General features: G+C 43.0%; 1 protein-coding gene across 1 annotated transcript in view; it reads left to right on the top strand.

Annotated features, from left to right (window-relative positions):
• Positions 1-14,040, top strand: part of MAN2B2 (mannosidase alpha class 2B member 2) — a 171,375-nt gene that overhangs the window by 50,884 nt on the left and 106,451 nt on the right. The window contains exons 6-7 of the mRNA XM_030191167.1: positions 8,055-8,170; positions 12,216-12,393. Of these exons, the coding sequence (XP_030047027.1) occupies positions 8,055-8,170; positions 12,216-12,393 (294 nt within the window). The remainder of the gene's footprint in view (positions 1-8,054; positions 8,171-12,215; positions 12,394-14,040) is intronic.

Here is a 14,040-nt window from a genome sequence, read left to right as displayed (position 1 = left end):
GGGAAGGAAGAATTGAGACCCCAGCCTACTGCACTACAACAGACATTTAATATTTGTGACCTGGCTGAGGTAAGCCACTTTTGTTCCTGCTTGAGACTTGCGAGCTTTGCTCTGAGGCCTGGCTGGAGCCAGACCCTGTAACTCGGTGAAGAACTGAGAAGGACTTACAGGCTGTGTTTGGAGCGTGGCAGCCCCACCAGCCACAGACTGTGTTTTGGGCCTGCCTGCCAGAGGCCTGCTTAAGACAGTGTATTGAACTACAGAGGCTTTTTTCCTTGTGTTCCTGGCTCTGTGACGTAACAGGCCTCAAGTTTCAATTAAATAAACACTTGTTTTCATTTATATCCCTTTGTCCGGCTCTGTTATTTCACAGGCCCACCTTCAACCCTCACTCGGGGTGTCACATGGAGGAAAAATTGGATGATTTAGAAAACAGATCATGTCTCTGTAATTTGTACTTGGTGGGTTTGCCCGCAACAATCTCAGATGGTGAACTTAGAGGCTTTTTGGAATTGTGGCTGGAGAAATCTTTAAATTTGCTATCATCGTCGGGGCCTATTCGACTCGAAAGAGCACATTACCTAGGTGCAAAGAGGCCGGATCAACAACACCTGAGAGTGGTGATCTTCAAACTCTTAAGTAATGTGCACAAGCTGGAAATTGTACAAGTAAACTGAGTGTAAGGATCTCTTACTTATGAAAAAAAAGTACTTTATTTAGTTAGTTAGTGGGATTGATTTATTAACTGCCTTTATGAAGAGATTCACCCAAGGCACTGTACAGTAGATACAGTTTAACATCAAACTTACAATTTTGTTAACAGCTTAACAATAGTAAAATGAACAAGTATAGACATAGAAACAGTGAAAGAGGACAACCTGAAAGCAGCAAATTGAAACCTAATAGGACTACCATGAAACAGGATCAAAAATATACACATTTAACAGTACTGAAATTCAAATAACAGAGATATAATACAATATAAGCATAATAGCAATGGAATATCTAATAAGCACACAATTAGAACATTCAAATAACATTGCTATGATACTTTTCTAAAATACAGCTTACCATATAGCTGAGGGGCCAAATGCAGATATATAGATGAGAACAAGATGTGTGGTACAGAGTCAGTTGGGATACATAAATGGGTGGCTAGTTCTTTGTACAGTTATATAAGGAACTGGTCTAAGTTACAGTGGGCGTATCAAGCTAGTCCAGGTGCAAAATTAGTGTGTAGTCAGTGTAATGCTGCGTGGCTTATGCTATGACAAATTCAATAACATCAGTCACCCAATGTATTAAAGGCTTGGGAGAAGAACCAGGCTTTTACCTGCTTCCTTTGTTTTCAGGACTTTTCCACAAGAGTGCAAGTGCAACGTAAAGGTTTTGCACCAGTATGCAGCAATCAGCTATATAATCATAAAATTCAGTTTTTACTACTTTACCCTGCATGTTTGCGAGTACAAAACAGAGGAAAGATACACATTTTCGATACAGCCACAGAGGTTTTACAGTATGTTTGCCAGCTCTCATTATCAGAAGATTCACCTTAGGCCTGGGAAGACATGCATTAAGCAGGCATCAGAGATCTGCTTCTTACAGTCTTGGTGATGAAAGTCTCCTCCTTGGGTTTATCAACTCACTTTACCCTTAGTTAAGGAATGTTTTTGTTCATAAGAACATAAGAACAGCCATGCTGGGTCAGACCAATGGTCCATCTAGCCCAGTGTCCTACTTCCAGCAGTGGCCAATTCAGGACACAAGTATCTGGCAGAAACCCAATTCCATGCTACCAATTCCAGGGCAAGCAGTGGCTTCCCACATGTACATCTCAATAACAGACTATGGACTTTTCCCCCAGGAACTTTTCCAAGCCTTTTTTAAACCCAGATACGCTAGCCGCCGTTACCACATCCTCCGGCAATGAATTCCAGAGCTTAACTATTCTTTGATATATCTGAAAATAGTGTTCCTACAAGTTTTTGTCTCCGCAGCAAGGTTTTCTTCTTTTTTATTCTTCTTTGTCAGTGCTTTTATCTAGCTTGACACTGCTTATGTTGCTTCTTATGTATAATCATATATTTACTTTACTTTATTTCTTCTTAGTCGCCAATATTCCCACATAGAGTTCAATGCGACTTACATCAAGAAACTAAGTACATTTTTTGGTTACATGATAAGGAGGGAGAGATTGGAGAGTGTCTGATGGGCTAAATACTGGCAAACATTGGCTATTGTAATTTTGTAAGACAATTCTTTCTAACAGTTAGGCAACTTACATTGACTTAAAAGTACATTTTTATCAGTTACAGCAGAAAGAGGGAGAGATTGACGTTTGTCTAAAGAACTAATTACTGGCAAACATTAGTTGTTGTAGTTTCGTAAAACGTGTTTTTCAAACAGATAGGCCTTCAGAAGTTTGCGAAATGCTGTGTATTGAGTCATGGTCCTAATTTGAATTGGTAATTCGTTCCAGTATTTCGCAGATAAGTATGGTACTGTAAGTCAGTGTAGTGAATTGAATCTGATATCTGTGGGAGGTGGAAATGACAGCTCCAGGAGACTGCCGGCTTGTCTCCTAATTCTTTGTTTTGGTAGTATTATCCATTGATTTATAAATTCAGGTAAAGTGCCATACAGAGTTAGATAAATCATTGTACAGAGTTTGAAGATCCCTTTCGCCTCCACCAGGAGCCAATGTAGCGCTACAAACAGTGAGGTAACTCTTTCAAGCTTAGGCTTTGAGAATATCAATTTTGCGGCTACATTTTGTACTAATTGCAGTCTTTTTCTGACTAGCATGGGGCATCTTACATATAATACATTGCAGTAATTGATTTGTTACAAAATGAGGGATTGTACCAGAATTCTGAAGTTTTCAGTGCTAAAACAGTGATGTACTTGCCTTAACTTTCTAAGGACATTAAATGCCTTTTTGACTACCTTTTGACAGTGGTTTTCCAGTGTTAGGTGTCTGTCCACCATAATTCCTAATATCCTTAATTCTGTGTTTACTTTCAGGGGGGGGGCTCTGTTGATGTGTAATTGTATATTTGAGATATCAGTGTAGGGTGTTGTAATAATGAGATACTTTGTTTTGTCACTGTTTCATTTGAGACGTAAGTTCTTCACCCATTTCTCCACTAAGGTGAGGCCATGAGATATTAGATTGACATTGTCCTTATCCTTGTAGAGAGGAAAGTATAAGGTGATGTCGTCTGCTTAAAAGATGCAGTTTACCCCCTCCGTTTTCATAAAAAAGCCTAGGGAGGTCATAAGAGAGTTAAATAGTATTGGGGGGGGGGGGGGGTCCTTGTGATACTCCTGTGTGCACTCACCGTTCCTCTGATAATAGTCTGTTCCTTTTCACACTGTAAGATCTAGAGCTGAGGAATCCTGTTATCCAGTCTAGCACCTGGCCTCCTATGCCAAAAGAGGCTAGGACTTCCAGCAGTATTTGATGATTTACTATGTCAAACGCGCTGGAGAGGTCGAAATGCATGATCACAACTTGTTGGCCATGGCTCATAAACTTTCTTAATTTGTAGTGTGCCTGGTATTGTCTCCATACTGTGGCTTTTCCTAAACCCTGATTAATTCTGGTATAATAAGTTAAACTGCTCTAAGAATTTAGTAAGTTGTGAGGCCACTATACTTTCTAGGACTTTAACATGTATAGGTATGGAGGCCACCGGCCTATAGTTGGTTATGAGGCATATTTTCAAAGCACTTAGCCTTCCAAAGTTCCATAGGTTTCTATGGAACTTTGGAAGGCTAAGTGCTTTGAAAATATGCTTCCATGTCACCCAAGTCTCCCTTCTGTTTTTTTGGGACGGGGGTGAGTACAGTCTTGCCTAGTTGTTTAGGAAATCTGCCATTATTGAAAGAGTCTGCTATCCATTGTTTTCCAACTTTCATATAGCTCTCTGGTGGCTGTCTTAGCAGGTAGGCTGGGCAAATATCCAGCTTACTTTGAGATTTGGAGTATTTTAGCACCGTACTTCTGAAATCTTCATTTGAGACTGGAAGAAATTCTGTCCGAGATCTATTTGCTGTGTATCCCATTTGCCTCCCTCTTATCAAATTTCCACTAGAGAGGATATCTTCATACTTTGTAAGATCGATGTTTTCCCTTTCTATTGATTGGTTTATGTTTGTATTCTTCTTTTCAAAGTAATGTGCTAAGGCTTCTGCAGAGGAAATCAAAGTAGTCCAGCTTACTAATTATTTGGGTTTCATTAAATGGTCTAGTATCTGATACAGTTTCCTTATGTTTGGTTTACTTTTCCCTATCTTTTCTGAGAAGTATGTTTGTTGGGCTGATTTGATTTGATATTTGTAGGTGTTTATTAACTTCCTCCATGCTTCTCTGTCTGATATGCTCTGTGACTTTCTCCAGTTTCTTTCTAATTTTCTGCAAGATTTTTTCAAGTTCAAAAGTGTGTTGTTGAACCACACTTCTATAAGTGGCGTACACTCCTTTGTTTCCTCACCTTTTTTTTTATCCTTTTTGGGGCTATTTCATCTAGTACTTCCTCCATAATATCATTCCATTGATCCATATTGACAGGATAATCTAATTTGTTCAGTTTATCTTCTATCTTTAACCAGAAAGATTCATGATCAATTCTGCTGCAAACTTCATGTGAATGAAAGTTGTTGTGTACCTGTCTTCCATTATTAGTTTCTTGCCAGTAGATTACACAGTATGATACAAAATGGTCGAACTATATTAGAGGAGCCCATCCTTTGTCTTCTAGCTTCATCCTGTTCTCATTATCTATACCCCAGGCCTCAAAATCCAACTGATGACCCTTTTGGTTCATGCTCTGGAAGGCCCTATGCTATCTAAGAAAATTTTAAAATCATGTACCGAGGTATCATTAGGGTCCTCCAGATGAATATTGACATCGCCGGTTATTAACTGACCACCAGGTTTTAGACCCTGGGTCATTAGTATGTCATATAGATCTCTTTTATCTTCTTTCCATTTTCCAGGGGGTTGGGGCAGTAGCATACTGTGCAGTATAAATTTCCTAGAAGGAAATGCTGATTTTACAAGATAACAATTCTAGACAACATGACTGGTGTGAGTTTAAAATCTGTACATCAAAGAAATCTTTCCCCTCCCCCTTTCTTATGTTCTCCAAAAAATATGAGCTGTTTTATAACCCCATGGTAGGAGGTCTCTCAAAACTGAGTCATCCCTGGATTGTAACCAAGTTTCTGTTATAAATACCAGCTCGAGGTCCTCCAGCTCCAACCAGTCCCTGATCACCACCTCTTTGTTGACCAGAGATCTTGCATTAAAATAGTAGCAGTGCACTTTGGATCAGTGTTCTATCTTATCTGTTTACGTTTTCTCTTGTATTTCATTTTGGTGGCTTTCCTTAAATTCGGGGCTTGTCTGTTCCCTCTCTGGTTCAGGATTTCGATTGGATTTGGGAGTAGATCTTGGTTAGAGGTTTATTGATTAATAGCATTAAGCTGTACCCTCCTGCTGTTGAGGCAGAGGTTGATCTCATTTGAGAATGGTGGCCATTCCCCCTCTAGGGTGCTTAAGCTCATAACACTAGCTAAATTAGGAGCAGTTGCCAACATGTCCCTTCCATCTTTAGGATTTATCCTAGGGTATAATTGATTCAGAATAAAATAAAATAGTAGGGACTACTTGGGCCCTAATATCCAAGAGTGAGATGTGGCGGAGCCTTTTTGGGCCCCGTCTCTGCACCAGATGCTTCATAAAGATTCACCCTAGTATCTGAGAGTGAGGTGTGAGGGAGTATCTTACTTGCCTCCTTGCTGTGTCTCACTCTGTACCAAGATGCAAGTTTGTTGTAATTGTGATTTACACACGGATTCTGTAATGATCTGTGTGTAAATCCTAGGATGCGTATTTTTTGGAGGGCATTCCTTAGAATTACTCAATTCTTATAGAATACACCCAATCCAAGCCGAATTTAGGATGTGGCAATTACATCTGCTTCAGGAGGTCTAAATTCAGGTGATTTAAGTTAGGCGCAGATTAGGAGCTTAGGCTCAATGCATAATGTTTTCTACACCGATTTTTGACGCAGTTTACTGCATCTAGTCCTATGTGTTTAGCCTTCTATAAGTGGCGTTCACAAGTTTGCATGTTAAGCGTCCGATTGGATGCACAAGTTATAGAGAGTGACGACACAGTCTGCATGGATTTTCAGTATCAACATCTGGATAATGCCGTTAAAAATCTGTGGATGACCCTGGTCAGCACTGTGTTTCTATGTATGAGCATCTGTTACCTGGTTAAATAGTTTTGAACTTTAACCTGTTTATTTTCAGATCCCTTGTTATACCTTACTTAAGTTCCTGCCTTTGGGTGTGAAGAAGGATATTTTAAAAGATGAAAGATCTGACCAGCATAGGAAAAAACTGTCCAGATTTTATTTATTTTTAAATATATTGCACATGTACATAGGCTGCAAACTGGCACACCCCCGGATTCTGTATAGGTTGCCCAGATTTGGGTGCAACAGTGACGTAGCTACGTGTGGCCAGGGGGGCCTGGGCTCCCGTAGATTTGGCCCTGGACCCCCTGCCGATGACCCGCCCGACCACCCCTCCCGCCGCCAACCTGCCGTCGCTGTCGCCTGCCTTTGCTGGGGGGGGGGGGGGGGGGGACCCCAACCCCCTCCCCCAGCCGAGGTCCTCTTCTTCTTGCAAATTTCCGCAAACTATTGAAAACCTATCTCTTCAACAAAATATATCACAAAGATCAACACGTGTAACTGCACAATCTTTAGCATATCCAGAAATGTTCTTTAATGTCTTTTGCTTGAACACTATCATGTATTTCGCCAGCATGTAACCTAAAACCCTCTGTAAAACCAAATGTATATTCTCTTCTATTTCCAGTATCCATGATGAATTGTAAGCCACATTGAGCCTGCAAAGAGGTGGGATAATGTGGGATACAAATGCAATAAATAAATAAATAAAAAATAAAATAAAAGGCTTCCTTCTATTTCTGATGTCCTGCACGTACAACGTGCAGGACGTCAGACTCACAGAACGAAGCCTTGCAGATCAGCTGATCTGCAAGGCTTCGTTCTGTGAGTCTGACGTCCTGCATGTACAACGTACATGACGTCAGAAACAGAAGGAAGCCTTTTTGCGAGAAGAAGAGGGCCTCGGCTGGCAGGGGTTGGGGTCCCCCGCCAGCAAAGGTAGGCGTTGGCGGCGGGAGGAGGGTCGGGGGGGGGCAAAGTCGGCAATGGCAGGGAGGGGTTGGCGGTGTGGGGGGGGGGGGCTAAAATGTGCCCCCTCACCTTGGGCTTTGGACCCCCCCTCCCGCCGAAGTCTGGCTAGGCCCCTGGGGTGCAAATCTCAGATTCACACATTACGTCTCAATTATTGGAGTTAACGAGTACTTAATTATCAGTAATTAATAGTTAGGTTTGAATCTGTCCTATAACATAACACGCACACCTAAATTTCATAGTGCACAACTCCAAAGGGGTTGTGGCCATGGGAGGGGCATGGATGGGTCAGGAGCGTTCCCAGAGTTTAGGTGCAATGTTATAAAATACCTGGATTTGCACACCTAACTGCCATCAGTTGGGTGCAATCATTTATACCAGCCATTGGCAAGTGTAAGGGCTCTCAGGAACCTCCGTGCAGAGCACCCTTTAAGAATACTAGCTTAGCGCGGATCATCCTGGCTCCTAACTTTGAGCATCATTTATCAAATCTAATCCACAGTGAATGTGAATGGTGTGTGTTGCAGTGGGTTTGGAGCACATGTGGTAACATGACAATCCTGACTCTGGCTAATTAGCTCACCTTTATAATCATTGTTACAACTTTTTTTAATGAAGCCAAAATGAATGATTGATGTTTAGCATACGGAATTAACAAAGTAGCTCTAGATTTTTCTTTTTAAACACTTCTATCCTGTTTTTCTTTTCTTTTTTATCACTGTGAATGACTGAACCTTCACAGCGGATTTGTTAGTATCGGTGGATTGTGTATGTATTTGTAATGACCTGTTGTATGTCTCCCTTTGCTTTTAGAAGCTTCAGTTTGTATGGAGGGGCTCTCCTTCCTTATCAGAAAAGCAAGAGATCTTCACTCACGTTATGGACCAGTACAGCTACTGCACCCCTTCATACCTACCCTTCTCTGACAGGTAACATGAATACTCCTTTCTTTCTGTTTAGTACTTTTCATTCCACATGCCTTTCAGCTTTAAGACTGTGGAATGATGCAGCTACCTGCTCTTCCTGGGAGCTTCCAGAGAGGAGAAAAGGAACAGCACTATTAATAGTCCTATCCAGTCACTGGGATTACTGCACAGAATGGCACTTAAATCATTATCCTACATAAGGTTACCCAGTGCTATTTCTTGGAAGCACCACACTCTTATACCACTGTTGTTGTGAGCTAAAGTGTAGTGCTACTTAGGGCCAGATGCACTAAACTTAAAGAGCCATTAACGTGGGTTTTAAACTGGTTCTAGCCAGTTTAACGTGCAAGTAGTAAACCAGGACATGCACAAAAGGGCATTTTCCTATCACGATAGCAGCTGATGAAAACGGAATACAGATGAGCAAATTAATATTATAATGTGAATAAATCGTATTGTAATGAGATGCACTACTGTTTTCCGATTGCCTAACCGTGGAAAATCTAACGGGAGGTCTGTACCTCTCGTTGGGGCTGCGCGGGATTTATTCGCCTCTAAAAACTTCTATAGATTTAACAAAAGAAAAAAAACGGCCAAGTGCTCATCAGGGACGTCCTTTATGGATTTCCTTCACTGCCTAGCCACGTCCAAGTGCTCGTCAGGGCCATCCTTCTAAAGTGCCTAACATGGACGTCCTTCACAAAACCAAAAAAAAAAAAAAGGACGTCCCTGACTAGCACTTGGACATTTTTCCCCCAGATTTTTTTGTGATGGGTGTCCTTCTAGTGCCGAGGACGTCCAAATCAAAAAACTATTTGGACGTCTCTTTTGATTATGCCCCTCCTCCAGGTCTCAGCCAATCACAGCACGTTTAGCTGACGACAGTAACAGCTAAACGTGCTGTGATTGACTGAGAGACACCTGGAGGAGGGGCATCGGACGTGCTGCTAACAACCCGGGGCAGACAGACAGGAGCAAGGCGGCCGGAGCAGAAGCCGCCTATAGCTGCCAGCAGCATCGGGAGCCTCCTCCATGGGCGTAGACTGGGGGGGCAAGGGGGGCAATGCCCCCCCAAACGCAGGGCCGGCACCAGGCAGCTCTCCCTTCACCCCGCCCTCTCCCCGTTCCTTCTCCTCCCCCCCTGGCCCCCCGTGAGCCGGCTCTCCTCCCTCCCTCCGGATCCGTCCCTCACCGACCTGATCTTCGAATCCTTTGCCTGCCCGCTAGCGCTCTCTCCTCTGCTGGTTCGCGCTTTAAAAAAGGCCGCCGAGACTTCCAGAGGCGGCCTCGCGAGACCTCTGCTGAAGTTTCAGCGGCCATTTTGAAGCGCGAACCGGCAGGGGAGAGTCAGCGCTAGCGGTCAGGCGAAGAATTCGAAGATCAAGTTGGTGAGAGACGGATCCAGAGGGAGGGAGGCGACCCTCAGGGGGAGGAATGCTGGCTTCGGCCTAACCCCTGGTAAGCCTTTCCTCAGCTGAGAGGTGCCCAGCTCTACCACCGGCTGCCTTTCAGGTGCTGTGGAGGACTTGCAGCTCATCTGCATATCCTTACAGCCTTCTCCGGGGTGACATCCAGGTCCACTCCGATCCACTCAGGGCCTCCGCTCTAGGTGCCGCGCGCCGTTTACATCTAATCTTCTTCCCAGTTGCTAAAGTACCTCAGTCGTTTATGGCCCCTATTCACATTCTCTTCCTGGTCCTGTCCCTTCCTAATCTTTTCCCTCACCCCCTACCTCTCTCCGCTACAGGAACTCACTGCCCATCCATCGACTTCATCACCTCACCTTCTCTCCTACCCTCTTCCTCCCTCTTGGTTTTTAATCTCCGCCTCTTTCTTCCCTACATTTCGCCTTCCCCATGCCACCTACAGTAAATACCTCTCGTCTTCGACGCCTTCGTGGCCACACCTCTCCTACTCTCCTCCGCTCTCTTTTACTCCTTCTCTTACTACCAGCGACCAGCTCATTTGCATGCGATTTCCTTGATGCATTCCCGTTGCTTACCGATTCACTAAGGAATCGGTAAGGGAAGGGCTTTAGCGATGGTTTTAGTGCATCTACCCCTTATTTTGGAGTGAAGGAGTTGCCTATTGGTTAGAACAGCAGGTTGATAACCAGGGAAACAAGGATTTAGATCCTTCTTCTCCCGCTCATGACTGGTATTAGACATTCTGGAGCCCAAGGCAGATATTAAGGAGGGACCTTCCCCCTAATTCTCTCTCCTCTCTTCCCCCCTTCCCCAGTCTTCCCACCTGCCATTACTACCACACATAAAAGAACTTTAACTTCTTCACACACAAAACACAGACATTCACCAAATACGGAACAAATATGAAGACCAAAATTGAACTGGAGACCCCAAGAAGTTAAACTCGGCAAGTACTGCAACACTGTTATATATTATGTTTGTGAAACACTACTCTGCCTAGAACTGTAGATACAGCGGGCTCCATTTTTAAAAAATAAATAAAATAAAAATAAATAAACTGACATTATCTATAGATAGCTTAAGATGTTGTCAGCAATAGAGAATGTTTGAATAAGGCAGGGCAATTGCTATTAGAGATTGTGATCCTAAATCTTGCCACTTTTCTGTGTATTCACCCACAAGTGTGATATATTGGATCCCCAATCACAGTATCTATTGAATTTATGTCTTGCTTCATCTCCAAAGGGTACTCCATTCCACAGAAAAGGGGCATATATTGAAAAGGCTCTCACCCAATTTTTCCCATACTTAGGGCCCCTTTTATGAAGCTGTGGAAATAGGGGACCTTCGCTGGCATCAGCGCGCGTTTTTGATGTGCGACAAGGCCCCCTTTTACCGCAGCAGGTAAAAAGCAGTTTTTTTCAGGAAATGACCATTTCAAGGGGGGAGTACGTACAGTCACCCATTAAGGTGGCAGTAAGGACTCCCGCGCTAACCTGGCAGTAACCAGGCAGCGCACGGCACTGCCAGATTACCACCAGCTACACACCGGTGCTCCAAAAATAAAAATAATTTTGTAGCACCGGATGATGCATGCTGGGGGTGGGAACTATTGCCAGGCTGCTGCGGTAGCCATCGGTACTTCCCTTTTAGCTAGCGGTAAGCCTTCGTTGGGCTTACCGCTGCTTTGTAAAAGGATCCCTTAATGAAGGAACCAGATATGTGTTTTGTGAGCACTTTGCCATCAGCCTGAGGTATAAACCTGTGCCAGTGCTGATAACCAACCAGAGCAGAGATTGTGCGCGATTTGAACAGCAGAAGCATCTTGATGGATGGATGGATGGATCAGAAGGATGGTAAAGTGGGTGACTTAAGTCTGAGTCTTTGGTTTGTTTTAGGGGATATTTTCATTTTTATGCCAATTTTTTTCCTGAGTTGTTACGTTCCTATAAGCTATCTTGAGCTGTTACATTCCAATAACGCGCTAATTAGAAGTGGGGTTATAGCACCACATTACAATTGTTTTGCTCATCTCTGTCCCAGAACAAAATTCGCACATCTGAAAGATATCAAGAACAGTAATTGAAGCAGGCTGCAGGTAGCAGTGATGAAATGTGTTGTACTGATATATACCTGCAGAAAAAAAATCTCTCAGCACTTATGTGGTGTATGATCTTGTTACTATGTTATGTTAATGTGGTTAAGGGTGTGGCTTGGATTGGGAACAAACTCAGTCAGACACAGGGTTTGCAAGAAAAGGAAAATATATTATTTGACATACCATGTACCATGACCCTCCTACTCAACATCAGCCTTGGCATACTAGCGCCACCTGCTGCAAGGTGACTGAACTGTATCAGTGAGGGAGTGCTCTTCCTTATACCATGTACTCCCTCACAACTTACTTCACCAGTTTGTGCAAGCAAATTGTATCTAAAATAAATATTATGGTTTCTTATTTAATTAGATATGTTGTGCCTCTTTCAGATATCTGAGTTGTTTAGCAACTTGGGTATGAATTGTATTTGTGTATTTGTTTTAACTTAAATGTTTAGCTCCCATTGTAAAATTTTGAGCAGCAAGATATGTAACGTTTATACTTTTACTTCCCTTTCTTATAGATCAGGATTTTACTGGAATGGCATTGCACTTTTCCCTGATCCTCCAAAGGATGGCTTTTATCCAAACATGAGTCTTCCAGTAACTAATGACACTATTCGGCGGTATGCAGAAACCATGGTAGCAAACATTAAAAATAGGGCCACCTGGTTTAGAAGCAATGATGTCCTATGGCCTTGGGTAAGAGTTTGTTTAGATCACTTTCTCTTTGTATAAAGCTTTTCAGTGGGAGGATCTCTGTCTTTTAAAGCAGTGGTTCTCAAACCTATCCTGGGGGACCACTAGCCAGTCAGATTTTTAGGATAGCTCTAATAACTACTACTACTACTTATCATTTCTATAGCGCTACTAGACATACACAGCGCTGTACACTTGAACATGAAGAGACAGTCCCTGCTCGACAGAGCTTACAATCTAATTAGGACAGACAAACAGGACAAATAAGAGATAAGGGACTATTAAAGTGAGGATGATAAAATAAGGGTTCTGAACAAGCAAATAAGGGTTAGGAGTTAAAAGCAGCATCAAAAAGGTGGGCTTTTGGCTTAGATTTGAAGGCGGCCAGAGATGAAGCTTGACGTACCGGCTCAGGAGCAAGATAAAAGGAACTGAGTCTGGAGTTAGCGGTGGAAGAGAAGGGTGCAGATAAGAGAGATTTACCCAGTGAACGGAGTTCCCAGGGAGGAGTGTAGGGAGAGATGAGAGTAGAGAGGTACTGAGGAGCTGCAGAGTGAATGCACTTATAAGTCAGTAAGAGGAGTTTGAACTGTATGCAGAAACGGATAGGGAGCCAGTGAAGTGACTTGAGGAGAGGGCTAATATGAGCATAGCGACATTGGCGGAATATTAGTCGTGCAGCAGAATTTTGAACAGATTGAAGAGGAGAGAGATGGCTAAGTGGGAGACCTGTGAAAAACACAATAGTCTAAGCGAGAGGTGATAAGAGTGTGGATGAGGGTTCTGGTAGTGTGCTCAGAAAGGAAAGGGTGAATTTTGGTGATATTATAGAGAAAAAAATGACAGGTTTTAGCAGTCTGCTGAATATTTGCAGAGAAGGAGAGGGAGGAGTCGAAAATGACCCCCTAGGTTATGAGCTGATGAGACAGGAAGGATGAGAGTGTTATCCACAGAAATATCGAATGGGGGAAGAGGAGAGGTTGATGTCACGGCTGTGGCTGTGCCCTTATGTTCAGACCTACTGTTTCTCTGTATCTAGCTCTGTGACCTCTCCAGTCTGCCTTTTTTCCTATTGTTGTTCTTCCTGTAAGCCAAGCTTCGCTTTGGTCTCCTTGCTTCTGCTTCATTTTCTGTTGTTCTTCCTGTTAGCCAAACCTCGCTTTTGTGGCCCTAAAGCCAAGCCTTGCTTTGGTCTCCCTGCTTCTGCTTCATTTCCTAAATGTGACATCATGAGCCTACTCCATTATAAGGACCCAGGGAGCTTTCCTACATTGCCTTTGCAAGAGGTCTCTTAATCTTGTGTTACCTGTTTAGATCTTATCCATGCTTGGCTTTGTTCCTGAGTGTTTTACTTCCGAAGGTCTGTGCTGTGTTTCTTTGAGTCTTGTGTTTCAGTGCTTGCTTTGTTTCTGTGTTTTTGTTTTTGTACCTTGATCCTGAGAGCCACACCCTGCCCTTGGTGTCTGTATCTGTTTAACTATACCCTTGGCTCCTGCTTTTAGTCTAGCCCTGCTTTTGACTCTTGCTATACTTAAGCTCTGTGTTTAAGACAACCTCTGTGTTTAGCCAAGCTCTGTTTCTGTATTCCCTGTTCTGTTTCCTTTGTGTGTTTGGTTCTTGTCTGTAGAAGCCAGCATCATACCTGATTAC

The sequence above is a fragment of the Microcaecilia unicolor genome, chromosome 2 (assembly GCF_901765095.1).
Source record: "Microcaecilia unicolor chromosome 2, aMicUni1.1, whole genome shotgun sequence".
NCBI lineage: Eukaryota > Metazoa > Chordata > Amphibia > Gymnophiona > Siphonopidae > Microcaecilia > Microcaecilia unicolor.
Note: the sequence above shows the minus strand (reverse complement) of the source record. Positions and strands in the feature narration are given on the sequence as shown.